General features: G+C 38.5%; 1 protein-coding gene across 1 annotated transcript in view; it reads right to left on the bottom strand.

The window, feature by feature from the left end:
* Positions 1-5,864: 5,864 nt before the first annotated feature.
* LOC101975968 (schlafen family member 13-like) overlaps positions 5,865-19,756 on the bottom strand; it is an 18,942-nt gene continuing 5,050 nt past the window's right edge. The window contains exons 2-5 of the mRNA XM_078042438.1: positions 14,958-16,111; positions 11,884-12,012; positions 9,419-10,142; positions 5,865-9,239 (exon numbers count right to left, since the gene is read on the bottom strand). Coding sequence (XP_077898564.1) covers positions 8,450-9,239; positions 9,419-10,142; positions 11,884-12,012; positions 14,958-16,111 — 2,797 coding nt within the window. The 3' untranslated portion in view covers positions 5,865-8,449. The remainder of the gene's footprint in view (positions 9,240-9,418; positions 10,143-11,883; positions 12,013-14,957; positions 16,112-19,756) is intronic.

Raw genomic sequence — 19,756 nt, 5'->3', positions numbered from 1 at the left:
ATACTTAGAAGATTATTTATTTTTAGTGTGTGTTCCAGAGCAAATCCAAACTACTATGGCTGTGTTCATTCAATATTATTTATCGCTAGTCTGAAGTGCACTTGTAGCTTGTGGGAAAGATGTAAATAAAATTTTATTAAATAATCTTCATACTTTGCCTTTTTTCTCCTACTAATCATAACTTTTGGCCACTTGAGTCCTTTTATTTATATTGGCAGAAAGTTGATATCTTTGGATACTTAGGAAATTGCTGGACTTGTAGGTCAATGGCAGAGTGTTTGCCTAGCATATGTGAGGCCTTTGGTTTGATCCTCAGTACCACAAAAAGAAAAAAAAAAATTTAAAGAGTACAGATTGTTTTGTAAATCCTCAGATAATACATTGTGTCATTGTTCATTTGTAATGGGACTTGGGCTGGGGCAGGGTGGAGGGTAAAGGTTGAAGTGTGTTGAAGGTAAAGAAAACTTATTATACATTATTTTTCCTAATCTGCATAAATAAATCATACTTATATAATGTACATAGATAAACATCTAAAGCTTTTGGAAACAAAGGATGCATGAATAAATTCAGTCAGATAATATTTTAGTTTATGACAAACAATGCCATTTTTTACTTTTTAATTTTGTTATAAAAATTTCAGAAAAAAATATATACACATATATATTTGTAGTGCTGGGGATTGAACCTAGGGTTTTGTACATACCAGACTTAATCAAATGCTCTATGATTAAATCTCCAGCCCTGAAATATAATTTTTTAAAAATAGTTATTAAGATGTGATAGATCTTTTTTTTGTTTATTTATATGCGGTGCTGAGAATCGAACCCAGTGCCTCACACATGCTCTGCCACTGAGCTACAACCCCAGCCCCCTGAAATTTAATTTTTAATGTTAAAAATCTTATACTTGATACATGTATGAGGACAGGAATTGGTGTGAGTTACTATGTATACAACCAGAGATATGAAAACTTGAGCTCTATATATGTAATAAGAATTCTAATGCATTCTGCTGTTATATATAAAAATCTTATACTTGACAGACGCCTTCATTATCACTGACTTCAAGAAACAAAGTTAAAAACATGGAAAGTGTGAAGATGGGTGACTGTTGTGTTCTCATAGAGTATGTGGAAGTTCTTTGATGTTCTCTTGTCACCTTTCGTCTTCTAAAATGCCATTGCTTTTGAAAATTATATAGTATGTTTAGGGGTTTGTTAATTGTGTCTACATTGTTTAAAGTTTTATGCTAAGTGTTTATGTATTATAAGAAATTTCAGCCCTGAGTAGTGGGGCATGCCTGTAATCCCAGAGGCTCCAGAGGCTAAGACAGGAGAATGGTTCAAAGCAAGCCTCTGCCATTTAGGGAGGCCCTAAGCAACTGAGTGAGACAGTCTCTAAATAAAATGACAAAAGGGATGAGGATGTGGCTCAGTGGTTATGCACCCCTAGGTTCAATATCCAGTACGGGGAAAAAAAGAAAAGAAAGAAAAGAAATTACAGTAGTTCTATTTTGATTAGTCTGAATATTTGCAGGTCTTGAAAGAATCTCAACTAAGTGATGTTTAAAAAAATGTAAACCTATGTTAGTCATTTCTGTCACAGCTCAGTCAAGGCCACATTTAAGGTATCCTATTGGCATATTTAATCAGGTAATATTCTCATATGACCTCATAGCTACATGGAGTTATTTTGGAAATTCAAAAGCAATCCAAAAGTCTTGAAAAAAAAATCTTCTTTGTGTCTTTTTTTTAATGTTGATGGATCTTTATTTTATTCATTTATTTATATGTGGTGCTGAGAATCGATCCCAGTGCCTTGCACATGCTAGGCAACCACTCTACCACTGAGCCACCACCCCAGCCCCCTTCTTTGCATCTTTATTCTTGCCTTGAAACATCACAAAGAAGATAAATAACTACTTTGCCTTCCTTGAATTCATTAAACCATTTTCTCAAAGAGAACGCCTCAATTAGAAACATCACATTCCATTCATTTCCATTTATTTTACTACATAACACAATCTTCCAAATCTCCATTTGAGGTCTTGGTAGAGAAAGGATTATTAAATTTATTAAGTACTATACATTTCTGGATGAAAGTTTATTTGAATGCCTTACTTCTTCACCCAGATCCCTTTCAAGGAAGGATTTGGTGCCCAAGCTTGGAGAGGACATCAGCAGACAGCCTCCAAATGTCAGCTTGACTCAGCTGCAGAGAAGCCTTGCTAGCGGTCATGAGCAAGTTTACAATTGGTATCCAGGCCAGCCATTCAGCCCAAAGCAGGTCTCTTTTCATTCCACTGCACGCTGCCAGGGTGTCACAGTCCAGCCTCATAGTCCAACTTCTTTCTCTGCTCAATTCTGCTTCCTCCCCACTCCTATCATGGATCTTTGTCCATCTAAATTTCTTATACCTGACACTCATCTCATCTGATTCAGGACACAGGAAGGGAGCAAGGGAAAGTAGGGGGACTCCTCAAGGATAGGGCTGTTGATCATCTTTCCCTTTTGTAACAAATACCTGAGATAATCAACTCCTAAAAAGGAAAGTTTGTTTTGACTCACAGTTTTAGAGGTGGGCCTGTTGCCTTGAGTCTGTGGGAGGCAGAATATCATGGTAGGGAGCCTGTAGTAGGGGAAGCATTGGTGAGAAAGGAGAAGACATGGTGGTCCCATAACCCCTTCTAGGGCATGCTCCCAATGACCTAAATGCACAATGTTTAGTTTCCTCTACACTCCAGTAGCACCGCTGGCTGGAAACCAAGCCTTGAACACCTGGGGACGTTCCAAATCTAAACTACAGGGAGGAGGGACTGGTACAGTAAGGGTAAGGAGAATGAGGCAAATCCTGCAATAGGGGGTCATGTCCTGCTGTATTTAAAATTTTCACATTTTATTCATCATGGGCATTTATGTTGACTCTGATTTTTAAAGTATTGCTTATCTTGGGCTGGATTGTGACTCAGTGGTAGAGTGCTTGCCTAGCACGTGTGACACCCTGGGTTCCAACCTCAGCACCACATAAAATGAATGAATAAAATAAAGCTATAAAAAACTATTTCTTATCTTGATTACCAAGAAATTGGGTTTTTGTTGTTGTTGTTGTTGTTGTTGGGGGTTGGGTTTTTTTTTTTTTTGGTGCCCCCTTCCATTTTGTACCATAGACTAGAGCTTCTCTTTCCTCATCCTGGCCAGCTCCAAAATCTTCATTGTCTTAAATGTGGTAACAGTTGCAAATGTTTTTATATATGTCAAAATTCATCCAATGGTATTTTTAAATATATATATTTTTAGTTGTAGGTGAACTCAATACTTTTATTTTATTTTTATATGGTACTGAGGATCAAACCCAGTGCCTCACGCGTGGTATGCGAGCATTTTACTACTGAGCTACAACTCCAGCCCCATCAGATGGTATATTTTAAATGTGCAGATTAACATGTCAATTATAGCTATTTATAAAAGTAGATATACTAAGCTGTGCTCCACGGTGCCCACCAGTAATCCCAGCAGCTCAGGAGGCTGAGGCAGGAGGATTCAAGTTCAAAGCCACCCTCAGCAAAAGTGAGGCACTAAGAAAAACAGTGAGACCCTGTCTCTAAATAAAATATAATGAAGGGCTGGGGATGTTGGAACAGTGGTCAAGTGCCCCTGAGTTTAATCCCCGGTACCAAAAAAAAAGTAAATACACTATCATGCACTGAATAGCTACCTATTGTTTAACAACAACTGTATCCCACAGTGGTCCTATAATAGTGTAAAGAAGCTGAAAACTTTTTAGGCATACTCTTATTATTGTACCTGTTTCGATATGTTCAGATACACAAGGAACCATTTGTGTTACAATTCTTCAATGTTATCCCAGTAGCATTCTGTGAAAGTGTAGCCTAGGAGCATAGGCTACACCATATATGTTTGTGTCACTACTCCATGATGCTTCTTCCACCAGGAAATTCAAATCACCTGACCAGCATTTCTCAGAACGCATCACCCTGGTTAAGCAATTGGCATGACTATAGCAAAGGCTCCATGGGAGGAGCACCTGTCATTCAAGGTCCTGGGTCAGTTTGGCACTTGCCAAAAATGCCAAGGACAAGATCCCCTCAAAGCATTGCTGGTGGTGAGGGACAGCCATCTCTGCACTCTCAACCTCTTTGACTCCAGCTGGGAGGGGCATGGTGACAGAAGCTTGGGCTGTGCCTCCTTTCCTACCCCTCAAGGCTTTGTGGTCCTCCTCAGCTCCAGGGATGCAAAGCTTGGTGCCCACTCATTCATTTTTTCCCCAGAGCTAAAATCCAGGCCAGAATCTAATCCCAGAGGGTTCTACCTTGTAGTTCACTGATAAGTGGTCAAGGTTAGGATCCTAGATCTGCCAAGATTTGGGAAAATCTGAAGCTCACAAGTAAATGAAAGAGATTAGAGAAACTCATCTGAAAAAAAAAAAAGAGCTATGTGCAGCAGCTGCAGCTTCTAGTGGGGGCATCATTAAATTTTCCGTGGAGAAATCTAGGCACAGGGGCAGGTCCTGAGATTCTGCCCTTTGCAGGGCTGGGGATTAGAGTCTCCTGGTGTTATGGGCCAGGCTATATGGGCAATGACCAGACTCCATTGTACCCTGCGACTCCATGTCATGTAAGAAATGCTTCTCCCATGGGAAAACCCATCTCTGTACCCACCAGTAGTTGCTTAGCCGTAGCACATCTGGCAACACAAAATGGCAATTCTTTTACACTATACTTGTGCAATGTACCCTAACCGCACAGAATGTCAGAGAATGTTTGTTTAGACGTTAGTAACCATCCTTTAACTTGTACTTAACTAGGGTTTTGACCCACTCCCCACTTGCTTATGATTTTAGATCTCATGATTTTTCTTTGTGGTTTTTGAATCAAAGAGTGCAGACTTGCAGCCTGCCCTCTTCCGGCCAGCTGGTGAATAAAGGTTCCATCTCCTGCTTTGAGACTGACTCTGATTTATGGCAATCACACCAAACACTGGGATTGAGGAGTTGCCACCACCGGGAGGGGAGCTCCTGGGGAACTAAGGGCGCCACCTGACACCTGGGAAACACGTCCTACTCAACCGGGTAGAGGGAGAATGAGGTTAAGAATGATACCTAAATTTTTATCGTAAAATGTCTCGATGTACAAAAAAGTATTCCACACCTGTGCATGTAGATCCCGCTTTGGAAGTGAAATTCTACTTTAACCGAAGCGTCCTGGGGGCTCCTCCCGCCTCCTCCCTTTTCCCTCCTGCCACTCTCCCTCCCAGGCCCTGTCTCCTTCCTCTCCCACCAGACCTCCTCCCCTTCTTCTTGGCAGGAGCCATTGGAAGCTGGAGCTCAGTCCTGCCCCATGTCCACGGGGCATTTACAGTGTCTACCTAGTGTCGCTGTCCCGGTGGGAGACGGAGGTTTGCTGCCATCTCCAGGTCTGGAGGAGATCAGCGCTTGTGTTTCTCCCCTGCTGGTTGAAAGCAGAACTGCCTTCAGGTCTCCTCTCTGCACCCTCCCCAGGTCTTCAGCTGAGGGGACTAAGTGATTCTGGGTGACAGATGCTAGAGGTCACCCATCCCGTTCTGTAACATATCACTGGGGCCTCAAAATATTTCATCAGAGAGATTGGACAGCTTAAAAAATCACCCTGATGGAATAAGATTATCTCTGAAGGCCCAGGTATTGGCCATTTTTTCTAGGTGATCAAAGCCCCATGTAAACCGATGGTAGTCATATTCATCATAGTTCAACTCAGTAGAAAGCCATGATTAGGGTCTCCTATTGCCATATTTAATGCACCCATCTGACCTCCTAGCTATGTGGAGCTGTTTTGGAAATTCCAAAGCAATCCAAAAGTCCTGAAAATGTCTTCCTTGCATCTTTATTCACACTTTGGAACATCACAGAGAAAATCACCATTTTGAATTCCTTGAATTAATAGAGCAATTTTCACAAAGGCAATTCCTTAATTAGAAACACCACATTTGATTCTTTCCTATTTATTTTTACTACAAAACAACAGAGCCTTCCAAATCTTCACTCCAAGTCTTAGTAGAGAAAGGATTCCTAAATTCTTAAGTACTATTCATTTCCAGGTAAAAGTTAATTTAGATGTCTTCTTTATCAGCACTGGGATTACATTCCTGGAAGCACATGTTCCTATATCTCAACCAAAATGTTTCTAGAGCGACGAATGGCTTAAATTTGAGGGAATAAATATTGTTTAAACTTTACTATTTATTTTCATATTAATTTTCATGTTTTTTTATTCTACTCTGATTTTACTGTTCAGTAAAGAGTTTTGCAATTATAATGTTTTTGTTTTTTATAACCGGAAAGCATCATGAGATTCAGAGTTCTGAAGAGATTCATCAGACTAACATTTAATATGTTTGTGCATTTAATATGTTTGTGCAAGTTTTAGAGACTCATGTCTTGGGAATGACCATTTAGTTCATACATTCTTATTTTCTCCATGCCTGGAGTGTTTCTTAAAGAGTTAGCTTATTTAAAGAATAAAACCGTTTATATATGAATTTGTTATTTCCCCCTGAGAACCTTGGAAACCCCCACTACTAGATTTATATAAGCACTTAGCAATATGTTGCAATGGATCAATATACTTCCATAGAGTTTAAGAAACACTAAGCCTCTAAAGATAAGCTATTATTCAAGGACACCACTTCCTTTATTTCACCTTGGCATTGCCTATACTTCATAAGGAATAAAAATCTTTTGCAACTATATTACTTCAGCATCTGAGAAAGGTAGAATCCCCACTGGGATCACAGTATCTCCCAGGACTCTTCATTCCAAATACCAATTCACTAGCAATACAAAACAGGATGCCTCGGTCCTTCAGGCCTCAAGTATCACAAGGGAAGAACTCCAACCTGGAATACTTATTTAATGGACGGAACTAGGCACATCAGGATTTGCCAAACTCAGCCCTTTTGATACTTTGGGCTGGCAGATTTTTGTTGTAGGGTGCTATCCCGTACACTGTAGGGTGTTTATCAGAATGCCTGCCTTTACCCGTTAGGTACCATTAACACTCCCCTTAAGTTGTGACAACTAAAAATAACTAGACATTATGTATCTTGAAGGGCAAAGTCCTATTCTCCCTCCACCCTACTGAGTCCTCTGCTCTAGTCGAGCATTGAAAAGTCTCATTTTTAACAATGCACACACTAGTGCTGCTCAACAGAAATATAATGCAAACTACATATGTAGTTTAAAATTTTCTGCATTAAAAAAAGTTAGAAGCTAAGCAGGTACAATTGCTTTTGATACTATTTCTTATTTAACTCAACATTTCCAAAATATGATCATTTGAACATATAATCATTATAAAAGGATGATGAAGGGGATATTTTCATTCTTCATACCATATTTTTGAATCCAGTTTACATGCATATTTACATATCTCCATTTGGACCAGCCACACTGCAAGGAATCATCTGCTACATGTGGTCGGTATATGCTAGGTTGGACAGTGCAGCCACATACAGTGACAGTGGCAAAAGCCAGCAACAACAAAGTAAGCTAACAAGTAGCAACCAGCACAGGCAATGTCCAGATTTTGGTTTCTATTACCATTCTCCATGAAGGAAGCAGGACTTTGTGGAGAAATGGATGACCCCAGGGATGAAGCAGGATCTGTGAGACGGGCCTGAGTTATATCTGATTTAATGCACTCAGAAAGAAAGAAGCAATATTTTCCTCCCTATTTTGCTGATTTGTCCTATTTTGTTGAAGTTAGAGGAACCCAGGATTGAAGGACAGATGCAATGGCTCACATCTGTAATCTGCAACTTGGGAGGCTGAAGAAGTGTGATTATAAGTTTGAGGCTGCCCTGCACAACCTTAGCTGGACCCTGTGTCCAAATAAAAAATAAAAAGGGCTGAGGATGGAGCTCAGTAGTAGAGTGCCCCTGGGGTTAATCACCAGAACCAAAAAATAAATAAATGATAATATAAAAAAAGGAATTCAAGAAACAAGTTATGCTTCCACAATGAACAAGTGACTTTTTAACAGACTATCCTTCTTCAGAAAACAAGTGGTAATTGGATAAATGTTTAAAAAACAAAAACTATGTGTAGTCACAATGAAAAAGTCTAGACTTTAAAGAAAGATAGGCTAGAGGAGCTGTTTCTTGATTTCATGATTTTCACCCTAAGTCCAGGACAATGGTCTACCCTGCAGGGCAGCAAAAGTTCCCTTGAATGCTATCACTTATCTAACAGGAAGAATGGAACTGGAGGAAACCACAGTCTTTGGAAAGAGTTCGGGGAATAATCTCTGAAAGGAGTAAGCAGGACAGGAGCAGTTCCCAACTCTTAACTCTGCCCTAATCTGAACTGTGAACCAAAGAGAAAAGTTTCTGCAAAACCAAACAGACACAGATATCTCCAGAGCAGTTGTCTTAACCCATTTCAGGTTGAGGTTCTTAGTAAAAGTTATCACAAAACAGAATATAGAGCTGTTGCTTTGCCCTGGAAGCCAGACAGGCCAGAATATTGTTTAAGATAGGAGGCTCGGCTGTTTTTGAATGGATCCCAAACACAATGTTCCTTTCCAGGCCTGAGAACCGACGGACACTGTCCAACACGATGCGATCACTCAATATGCCACTTGCATCGCAGAACTGCACCATCCTTTTCTTCCTCATCGCTCTTAGGAGATCATACTTGTAGTCACCCACTTCTTCTGTGGTACTAACAAGCACAGCAATATCTTTGAACGTATATCCCTTTTCAAACAGTCCCTTGCAGGTGTCTGCCACAAAGTTCACGATTTGAGTCTGAGTCAAATTTTTCTGAATCTTTAAGATTCCCTGAACATCCCGAACCCATTCAATTTTAGGAAGCATCTCCAAGGATGTTAGGGGGATGTTAGGTGGTGGATTCTTTTTAATGTTCTTCATCAGTTTTTTTAGGTATAGGGCTATTTGATCTGCATTGCGGACCACTTTTGTGAGCTCTTCTCTTGGAAACTGGGATATAAGAGGAGGGAGACCACTAACATCCAAGTGGCTGGTCTGAAAATAGTCCAGAAAGATCCAGAGATTTCCTGGATGTTCCTTTTCCCTCTGAGTGATGGCAATTGCCTTCCCATACCAGTCCCCATCTTCTTGGCGGAAATTCTGAGCTTCATCCACAATGATGTGTTGAATATCTTCAAAGTCCTTCCTCTTCATGAAGGTTTTCCGGGTCACTGCCTCACAGATCTGTTTACTCCTGTAATACCGAAAATGACACACTCAGTTTTCTTCATTTTGTGAAGGAGAAAAATCACTCTTTTGTGTACCCCTGAATGTAGTACTACTGTCACAAATAATTTCTCAAGGAACAAAGTGGCTTAGCAGAAAAATAATCCTTGATTAAATAACATATAGGTATAAGATCTAACTGCTTACCCGATAAAGTTCTTCAAAGGCTGGTTTTCACAAATGTAGAGAATATTACTTTCCTCACAGTGAAACATATTCTTGATCTTCTCCATGATTTTCACGGCCATGACTGTCTTCCCGGAGCCAGGCAAGCCATGGACAAACCAGTGTCTGTTCTTACGGAGGTTTGTTGATAATATCTCATACTGTTGGACTGTGAGCAGATTTAAAATCTCACAGCCAAGCTGGTCACTCAAGAAAGATCTGAAGCCAAGCAGGACAATCACAAGAGCCTGCAGCAAGGCTTCTGTTTGCTGAGTGTCTCTAAGGTAATAGGACAAAGGATAATTTACCACACAGCCAGACCCCTCTGTGGTCTCTGGTTTGCTCCTGGGACTCAGGTAGAGAACCTTGGTCATGACACACACTTTCCCAGTGTAGCCACCCATATTTACCAGCTTCTGCTTCAAAGTAAATGCAGTCTGGGTGCAGTAGGCCTGGCCCTCTGCATCCTGATCCCTGAGAACAGTGTAGAGGATCGGGGGGCTATTCAGAGCAATCAGCAGAGCATCACAGATGACTTCCTGTTTCTCTTGCAAGTCCAGGTCCAGAGCCCAGCTTCTAGAGAAGATCAGAATTCCCTGGGAGAAAGGATGCATTTGCTGACTTATTAACGCCTTCAGTCCTTCATGCTGTGAGAACAGCTCCTTCCAGACGGATTCAGGAGTGTATCGCAAATTTTCTCGTGGCACTACACATAGAAAGAATGATAATTTGGGAGAAAAAAATATATATATATTTATAGTAATTATTAATTATATTTAATCATAATTAACTGGTTGATTATGATGATGATGGTTAATGACAGATTTTAAAATATTTTTGTGAATATTATTATATTACAAGGAAAAAGATGCCTTGGAATATCTAACATACCTCATCTAAATCCATGTGTCTATTATTTCAATGTCTTGAAAAATTCTCTAACCTTTGTAAGACACTGATTCCTCTCCTATAAAAGGAAACTCACAGGGCTGGGGTTGTGGCACTTGCTTAGCATATATGAGGCACTGGATTCAATTCTCAGCACCACATATTTAAAAAAATGAATAAAATAAATGTCCATCTCTTTAGCACTACGTTTGTAGAGAAGATGGAATCATGTAAAACCTACCTTTATTTATATTATTATTATTATTATTATTATTATTATTATTATTATTATTTATTTATTTATTTTTGGTACCAGGGATTGAACTCAGGGGCACTTGACCACTGAGCCACATCACCATCTCTGTTTTTTTTTAAGTATGTATTTTTTTAGTTGTAGGTGGACAGAATACCTTGGTTCTATTTTTAGGTGGTGCTGTGGATCAAAACCAGTCCCTCTCACGTGCCAGGCGATCACTATACCACTGAGTCACAGTCCCAGCCCTCTAGCTCTATTTTGTATTTTATTTAGAGACAGGGTCTCACTGTGTTAGCAGTTTTGCCATTGCTGAGGCTGGCTTTGAACTCAAGATCCTCCTATCTTAGCCTCCAGAACCTACAAGCCTCGGCCACCAGGCCCTGCCCCGATGTAAAACCTTTGTTGAGCAGGGAATTTCTTGCAGTTCTGGGCTGGAAGACCCTCAGGCTAGGCCCTTCAGTACCTCCTGAAGTAGAACCCTTGTTTCCATCCCTTACTATCATGGTGGGGCTCTGTCTATCACAAAAGTTTCCCTTTGCTTCAGGCAACAGGAACAATTATGAGAGGTGAGCATAAATTTGCACTTTAGGGTTTCAAACTTATTTCAATAATCATGTGTTCCAAAGAAGGGAAGATGATATTGTTTTTCATCCTGTCAAGATGATATGAAAGTATATATGAGAATCAAGATTTGTAGGGATGGAGTTGTGGCTCAGTGGTAGAACTCTTGCCTGGCATGTAGGAGGCCCTGGGTTTGATCCTCGGCACCACATATAAATAAATAAATAAATAAATAAATAAATAAATAAATAAAAGATTTGTAGTGGTTATTTTAAATGCAGTTGCTCCTATTCCTTTGGTAATTGTTTTGCTCATTGTATAAAATGGAGTAATTGAAGGATATGTTTGGAATGGAGCTTTGAAAAACAAATGAAGTCGAAAATAAGAAAAGACATTGTTTGTCAATTGTCCTGGGAAGTTTCACAACTGGAAATAATAATCCTGGATTCTACGTGCTGTGCTGCCTTAGTCTATGAGGTCAGTGAGGGTTCACTTCCAAACCACCTCTTACCAGGGCTGAGGATGTAACCTAGGTATAGGTTGCTTGCCTAGTATGTGCAAGGCCCTGGGTTTGATCCCCAGCACTGGGGTTGGGGAGTAAATCACCTATCACCTATAAGCTTGAAACAATCACTTTGGACATAAGAATTTGCAGTTTTCAAAACACAAACATGACAACCTGTCTCCCTTTATCATAACATAAAAACTGACTGGTGTCAAGTAGTCAAACCATAGTTACTACCTGAAAATAAGATTCTCTGGAGATCCTCTTTATGTTCCAGGCCTTTCTTGGAGTACACAGGTCTGCTGAGAGGAGGTGCACTAGATAGGTTCAGCTGAGATTCAAAGTCTTTGGACAAACACAGAAGATCTTCACAAAGAAAGAAAATTCATGTTATTCTGAGATTTTAGTTCATCCCCTCATGACCGAAAGAGACCTTACCATTGGTATATATAATTTTCTTGGTGGTGTGACTTGAGACATGATAGACACAATCCCCACTCACGTGTCTAGACAGAGTTTTATTGTGTATTAACATGGCCAAAATCTCCCATTGAAGAGCCATTATTTGGAAGTTTGTATCTCTCCATTCAATATCATTCTTCATTCTCGGTCAGGATAGCATTATGTTCATATGTCTCTCATGATACATAAGACATACTTTTAGTCCCCACATCTGTGTTTTAGTCCCCACATCTGTGTTACATCATCCCTCTATCCTTCACCACCTTCCCTGCACCCAACTCTCATCTCTGTTAAATATTCTATAGTTCCATGTATTTTCCTCTAGTAGTCATTATAACAACTCTAATGATATATTTACTAGTTTAGGGACTGATTAAATGATTATCTCTTTGGTAGGCTAAGCTGCATGAAGGTCAGGAACTATGTCTGCTTTGGATCTGTGTAGATATTTCTAGTATAAATATTTCTCAAATTAATGAATGAAAAAATGAATTAACTATAATGCACCAGTAAAAAATGTGAGCAAAGAATGAATGAATGAATGAAGGCCTTTAGAAGCATAAACTTTTCCTTACCTTATATCCCCCACAGCATAGAGTACAAGGATCATCACATTTTAGAATTCCAACCAGCCCCTAACAGCAAATGCTTAGGTGAAATTCACTAGCCACATTCTCATTCACTCACTTAAATCACTACTATTTTTCAGGTTGAACCATGACATTACTCTCAGCTTACTGAGGAGAAATATGGGTACAAATCATTTCTTTTTTTCTCAAATCATTTCTTTAAATTTATTTTTTATATAAATTTTTTATAACTTTATTTATTTATTTATTTTTATTGGTGCCAAGGATTGAACCCAGGGCTTTGCACATGCGAAGCAAGCACTCTACCACTGAGTCATAACCCCAACCCCATTTAAATCAATTTTTAAGTAGTTAAAATAAGCTCAATTTATTTTTACATAAACTTTCCAAGACCATAGTAGTTGTGTTTATAAATGTTTACTTCTACCTATCTGGAGTACTTGTGTGAAGCAAAAAGACTTCCATTGAAAATATCAGGAACAAGAAACTCATGTAAAAATCTCAATGACAGACAGACACCTATGTTTATTCCTAAAGATATAAGGTATAAAATCAAAGGACATTAGGAACTGCATTATTAAGTTCATCCATTTGTTTTGGAGATGGAAATCCAACAAGCTATTTATGTCACACAAAAGACTGTGTCCCAGATTTTATATGATTCTCTGTGTCTCTCCAGGCTTGGCAAATTCTCAATCATTCTAGAAAGACTGAGATATCCCACTAATCCACCAAATTATAGAATGATAAGAAAAATATGCAAACAAGCTTAGGAAGCAATAGTAATGCCAAGTAAGGAAAATTGTTAGAAACAAAGTAGTAGATCAGGTTATGGCTTGTGCATAGCGGGTGCATGATGATGAGTGGAGGTAAAGACAAATTATTTAGAGCACAAGCAGATCAGGAAGAATGTGAGGGTACTGAGGACAGACCTGGCATTGGGAAGGCCTTCATCACCCTGAGCTACTTTCAGGTTTTCCTGAACTGCAAAGTCACTAAGGTCTCCAAGGATCAAGACACAGAAGGCATCTTAATTTAGGCAGAGGTACTATTATGAGGTTACAGCAAACTTCAATCCAAAGGATTTTAAATATTTCAAGTGGCCAATCCAAGGAAATGGCACTATGCTAGTAAAAGTCTAATAACCAGGTCTGGTTGAGAAAAGATTTTTTCATTTGCAGCCAACTGCTTGTTTCTGTGGTTGTAAATATTCCCACCATGGACAATTTCAAACCATCCATATAATGTCATTAAATGCAGAGTTGGGAAGAAACACACAGTAACAGGGCTGGTATTGTGGCTTAGTGGTAGAGTGCTTAGCATATGTGAGGCACTGGGTCGGCTTCTCAGTAACACATACAAAAAAATAAATAAAATAAAGGTCCATTGACAAGTAAACAGATATTTTTTAAAAAAAGAAAGAAATGCACAGTAGCACTCCATTTTATAGTATTTCCACCACACAGACACAGTAGATATAAACGACCACACAAGCATAGATGATAGTAAAATTTAGTAAATAATTATGAAGGGGTGAGTTTGTATTAGTACAGTTGTTTGTAATATACATTATTTAATTGCAATCATATATTAAAACTTAACTACACCTAGGGGCTAGAGATGTAGCCCAGTTAGTAGAGTGCTTGCCTAGCATGTGTAAGGCCCTGGGTTCAATCCCCAGCACCACCACAAACAAATAAAACAAAAACAAAAACTTAGCCAGGCGTGGTGGTGCACACCTGTATTCCCAGCTCAGGAGGTTGAGACAGGAGGATTGTGAGTTCAAAGCCAGCCTCAGCAATGGTGAAGCCCTAAGCAACTAAGTGAGACTCTGTCTCTAAATAAAATACAAGATAGGGCTGGGGAGGTCTCTCAGTGGTCAAGTGCCCTGAGTTCAATCCCTGGCCAAAAATAAAAATAACAACTACTCATAATGAGAGTGTTTAACAGCCAGCTCTGAAAATTTAAAAAATTTACCTTAGAGCCAATAAAAGCCAGTTCTAGAACATCACTTCAAGGGCAACCATTCCCAAATATTTTTCTTTTCAACTTCTAATGTGGAAAATTTTCACTATTCGACAACTCATTTAGGTTTCTGATCTGCCCAACAAAACTTTCTCTTGTATGAAAAGCAAGGTACTTGGAGAATCAAAACACTTAGTAACATTTCCAGAGTAACAGGAAACAAAGGAAAACTGTAATATGGAGTTGCTCAAGAGGCAGAAAAGGACAGGAAAGGAGGAGCTTTCTGCCCCTTACCTGGATCAGAGTCCGTCATGTCTACCCATTTCTCAGTTGTCGGGCTGTAGATGTTTTTCCTATCATTCACCATCCATGAATCAGGAGAGTACGTCATCATGTCTACCCATTTCTCAGCCGTTAGGCTGTAGATGGTTTTCCTATCATTCACCATCCATGAATTGGGAGCTTCTGAGAACACCACACAACAGAATGGTTCCACTTTAATTGCAAAGCAATAACCGTACAAGTCTTCCCCACGAAACACCTCTATGACTTTGGTCCTATAAGACAACTCCATTTCAGAAAAGCAGAAATGGACGATGGGCAGCTTTGAAACTGCATCTGCTATGGCTGTCTCCAAAGATGCACAGTCAACCTGGTCTTTTGCACATCCTAGGACTTTCCTACTTTGATCCTCCACCCCAACAAAAAGATAGCCTCCACCACTGTTTGCAAATGCAGGGATGTACTCTGGAATTAGGCTTTTTACATATCTTTGTATGTTTTTTGTAGAGAACTGCTTAAACTCTACAGATTGAGACTCAGGAAAAGGTAGGATGTCATCATATTTAAGTCGGTCACTTTGGAATACTTTGAAAGCAAGATCTGATTCAAAAATGTTCTGATGTAGAGGTCTGGGAATTTTACTCGGTGAAAGTCCTTCATGACTCAGACTACATTTTACACTCTTTTTCCTGGTTACTAGGAAATCAAACGCCTCTCTTGACTTCATGAGGATCACAGAAGTGCCAGATCTACGGCGCAGTGAGGAGCTCAGGCTGCAAATGCGAGGCTTCGGGGAACTGTCTTCAGGTGAAGGGGCACTGCTCCAAGATTTAACAAAAATGTAAAAACACTTTCCTTGGTACTTGAATTCGAAGAAAGTCTGCAAATCTGAAGATTGAATAAGCTCTCTCAGCGCCTCTTCCAAGTCCAGTCCGATCTCCACTGGCTGTTCATCTTCGTTTGCCATTTCCATCTGAATCACTCCTCCTCCTGAGTTTAATAAAGCACATGCAGCCTTTAGAATGTCCATTCTCTCTTGCTCTCTCCGAGTTTTCTGCATCTTGTTTCTGTTTCTTTCACCAAGAGTCACTTTTCCTATGTTGAAGACTAAGTCTGGGTGAGATAAATCCTCCACCAAAGATGAATTATGTTTCTCCATGTTTGTTCTGCAATTGAAAACCATTAAAACATGCATCTCAGGTTAATAAAAAATTAATTGAGTAGTACACACAAAATGCATTCACTCATTTACTAAAAAATGTTTGTCAAGTTCCTGCTAGGTACTGGGAGCTAGAGATTCAGTGGCAAATCAAGAAAGGGCAGAGCCCCTGCTTCTTGGAGCTTACAGTTTTCAAGGAAATATGCTTGAATAAAATAATTGATCAATGTTTGGAAAGTACTCTACAAGACAAAGCATCAAATATTAACAATCAACCTAATATGAATAAAGAAGGCCTCCTGGTTGAAGGAGCACTCAAGCTAAGATCCAAATTAATCAAAGCTTTAATATCAGAGTGAAATGTGGGAAGTCCTGAAACCAGCAAAGAAAATAGTGTATTAGGGCTGGGGATGTGGCTCAAGCGGTAGCGCACTCGCCTGGCATGCACAGGGCGCTGGGTTCGATCCTCAACACCACATAAAAATAAAAAATAAAGATATTGTGTCCACCTAAAAAAAAAAACGAAAAAATAAATATTAAAAAAAAGAAAGAAAATAGTGTATTAAAGCAGTAAAGAGACCCAGCATCGTGGTATATGCCTGTAATCCCACTGACTGGGGAGGCTGAGTCAGGAGAATTGCAAGTTGGGGGCCAGCCTCAGCAACTTAGCAAGACCCTACCTCAAAAAATAAAGAGGACTGAGGATGTTGCTCAGTGACACAGAGCCCCTGGATTCAATCCCCAGTACCAAAAAATTAAAATAAAAAAAATTTTAAAGGCTTAATTAAAAAAAACAAACAGCAAAGAGATGTTCAGTCTGACCAGAACTTTAGAGTGATGAATGATGTTAAGTGAGAAAAGAAATAGTGAAAGAGGAAGCTCAAAGTTAGAAAAGGGACACTGTGGGCTGGGGTTGTGGCTCAGTGGTAGAGCACTTGCCTAGCATGTAGGAGGCTTTGGGCTCAATTCTTAGCACTGCAAATAAATAAATAAATAGATAGATAGATAGATAGATAAACAAATGTCCACTGACAACTAAGAAGATATTTTGAAAAGAAAAGGGAAAACCCTTTTAGCAGTGAAAAGCTAAGGAAGGATTTTTAAAGAAGGGAGAGTAACATGAAAAGGTAGCCATTAAAAGGCATATTACAGGGGCTGGGGTTGTAGCTCAGTGGTAGTGCACTTGCCTGGCATGTGTGAGGTACTGGGTTTGAGTCTCAGCAATGCATATAAATAAGTGAATAAAATAAAGGTCTATCCACAACTAAAAATATATTTACGAAGACATGTTACAGATGACGAACAGATCCATGGTTGCCATGGGCTAAGGGAAGGAGGAAGGTGTGATTACAAAGGGATGGCACATGGAACTATACATCTAGAAATGTTAATTTTACTGTATCATAATTTTTTTAAAGGGGCAGACACTTTATAAATTCAGAGTAGAGAACCAATTCAAGAGGGAAAACCAGTAATAAGGATTTGACAATAAATGACACGAGAGATGATGGCCCAGATACCAGAGGTGGCATTGAAGGTGCAAGTAATTTATTATTATATTTATATATATTTTTTTTTTCTTTAAAAATGTTAGCATTTTATACATTTATATATTTTATATATATAAAATATTATTCAAGATTCAAGGATGAAAAAGATCAATCAGAGTAAAAATTATTTAATAAGGTATTTATAAAGGTAAGGGCAAGGTTGAGGGAAACTAGCAAATTTTGTGAAGCACCTTTCCTTCGGTAAACTTGGAGAGGTAGGAGGTGAAAGAAGAGAGTCATTATGAAAAATTTGTAGGAGAAGGTGACCTAACTGAAGTTATTCCCACCAAAAGCATATAGAAATTAATTCACAGTCTAATAGAGTCTTATAGGGAGGAATAAAACACCTCATTCTACTCTTGTATCTTCTAAGCTCATCCTTTGGTGTTCCTTTCTGATGGAACTCAACAAGAAAGCACATAACAAGGGGACTTATCATGCAGCCTACAGCATATGTCTCACCAATAGGTGAAAGATGGAGAAAGGAGCCAATATGGCAGCCACTGGTTACAGGAGGCCACTGAGTATTTAAAATGTGTCTAGTCTGAATTGAAGCATGTTATGTGTTAAATAGACATTAGATTCCAAAGAATTACTAGGACAAAGAAAATGAACATGAAATATCTAACAATTATTTTCTTTGCAAATTATGTTGGTAATCCATTGGGTTAAATGAAAATATATTAAAGTTAATTTCTCTATTTGTTAAAAAAAAGAAAGAAGTAAAGGAGAACAAGGTAACATATTCTGTATCTTCACTGTAGTACTATCTATCCATATTTATATGTTGTCAATTTTTATATTTGTTATCAAAGTTCATATAACTATAAAACTAAATAGGGCAAATTGTACCATATATAAATTATATCTCAACAAACATGACTTTAAAAAGAAGTCTAGTTCACGAAGTGTTTTAACAGTATTGGGCACATATAACCACCTGATAATAAATAATGGCTATTATTATGATTCAGTAAAACAACCAGCATCAAGCTGTTTCATAGTGGAGTAGGGAGGGGGAGCATGGGAGGAATAGACCAACTTTAGATAGGGCAAAGAGGTTAGAGGGGAAGGGAGGGGGCAGGAGGTTAGAAATGATGGTGGAATGTGATGGACATCATTATCCAAAGTACATGTATGAAGATATGAATGGTGTGAATATACTTTGTATACAACCAGACATATGAAAACTTGAGCTCTATATATGTAATATGGATTGTAATATATTCTGTTGTCACATATAACAAATCAGAATTTTAAAATTATTAATAATAATATGCCCAAAAAAGGAAAATAAATTAATGAGAAACTCTGGTAGAGTTCTTCAATAAAATAATAAGAGAGATTTTTGTCCCATCCAAATACATATTAAGGAAGTTGGAAAAATATTTTTCTCTTAATATGTTTTTGGATATATAGATATATATGTACCTGTATACACACACATATATCTATACACACACACAAATATATGTATTTTTTGTTTTTAGTTTTTGTTGTTTTTGGTACTAGGGATTGAACCCAAGGTGCTTTACTACTGAGCTACATCCCCAGCCCTTTTTATTTTTTATTTTGAGACAGGGTCTCACTAAATTGCTTAGGGCCTCACAAGTTGCTGAGCCTGGCCTCGAACTTGAGACACTCCAGCCTCAGCCTCCTGAGTTATTGGGATTACAGATGTTTGCCATTGTGCCCAACCAGATATGGTTTTAAAAAATATGCAGAGAAACAAAACTAGTGTAATAAAAGATTGAGAACTCAATAACAGAGTTCAATCAATAACAGTGAAACATCACAATAGTTATCAAAATTTTATGAAGTACCTGGTTCCATCGGGTTTACTGGAGAAAACTTTTTATTTTCAAAATCCTATAATAATTACATTATTAAATATATACCATTGGCCACATAAAAATATGGCATACGACGAAATTCAGTCTTATCCTGGGCTTTAAAATTTTCACAAATATTATGACAATAATCCTTTTACTTGTATTTCCCTTTCCTCTGTGGTCTTTAATAATGTTACATTTGTATGAATTATAGTCATAAAATGAACAGAATTTTGCATTGTTTTATCTATCATTTCTCCAAATTTTGGA

The sequence above is a fragment of the Ictidomys tridecemlineatus genome, chromosome 3 (assembly GCF_052094955.1).
Source record: "Ictidomys tridecemlineatus isolate mIctTri1 chromosome 3, mIctTri1.hap1, whole genome shotgun sequence".
NCBI lineage: Eukaryota > Metazoa > Chordata > Mammalia > Rodentia > Sciuridae > Ictidomys > Ictidomys tridecemlineatus.
The sequence above is the reverse complement of the archived record's forward strand: the minus strand, read 5'-3'. Positions and strand labels throughout refer to the sequence as shown.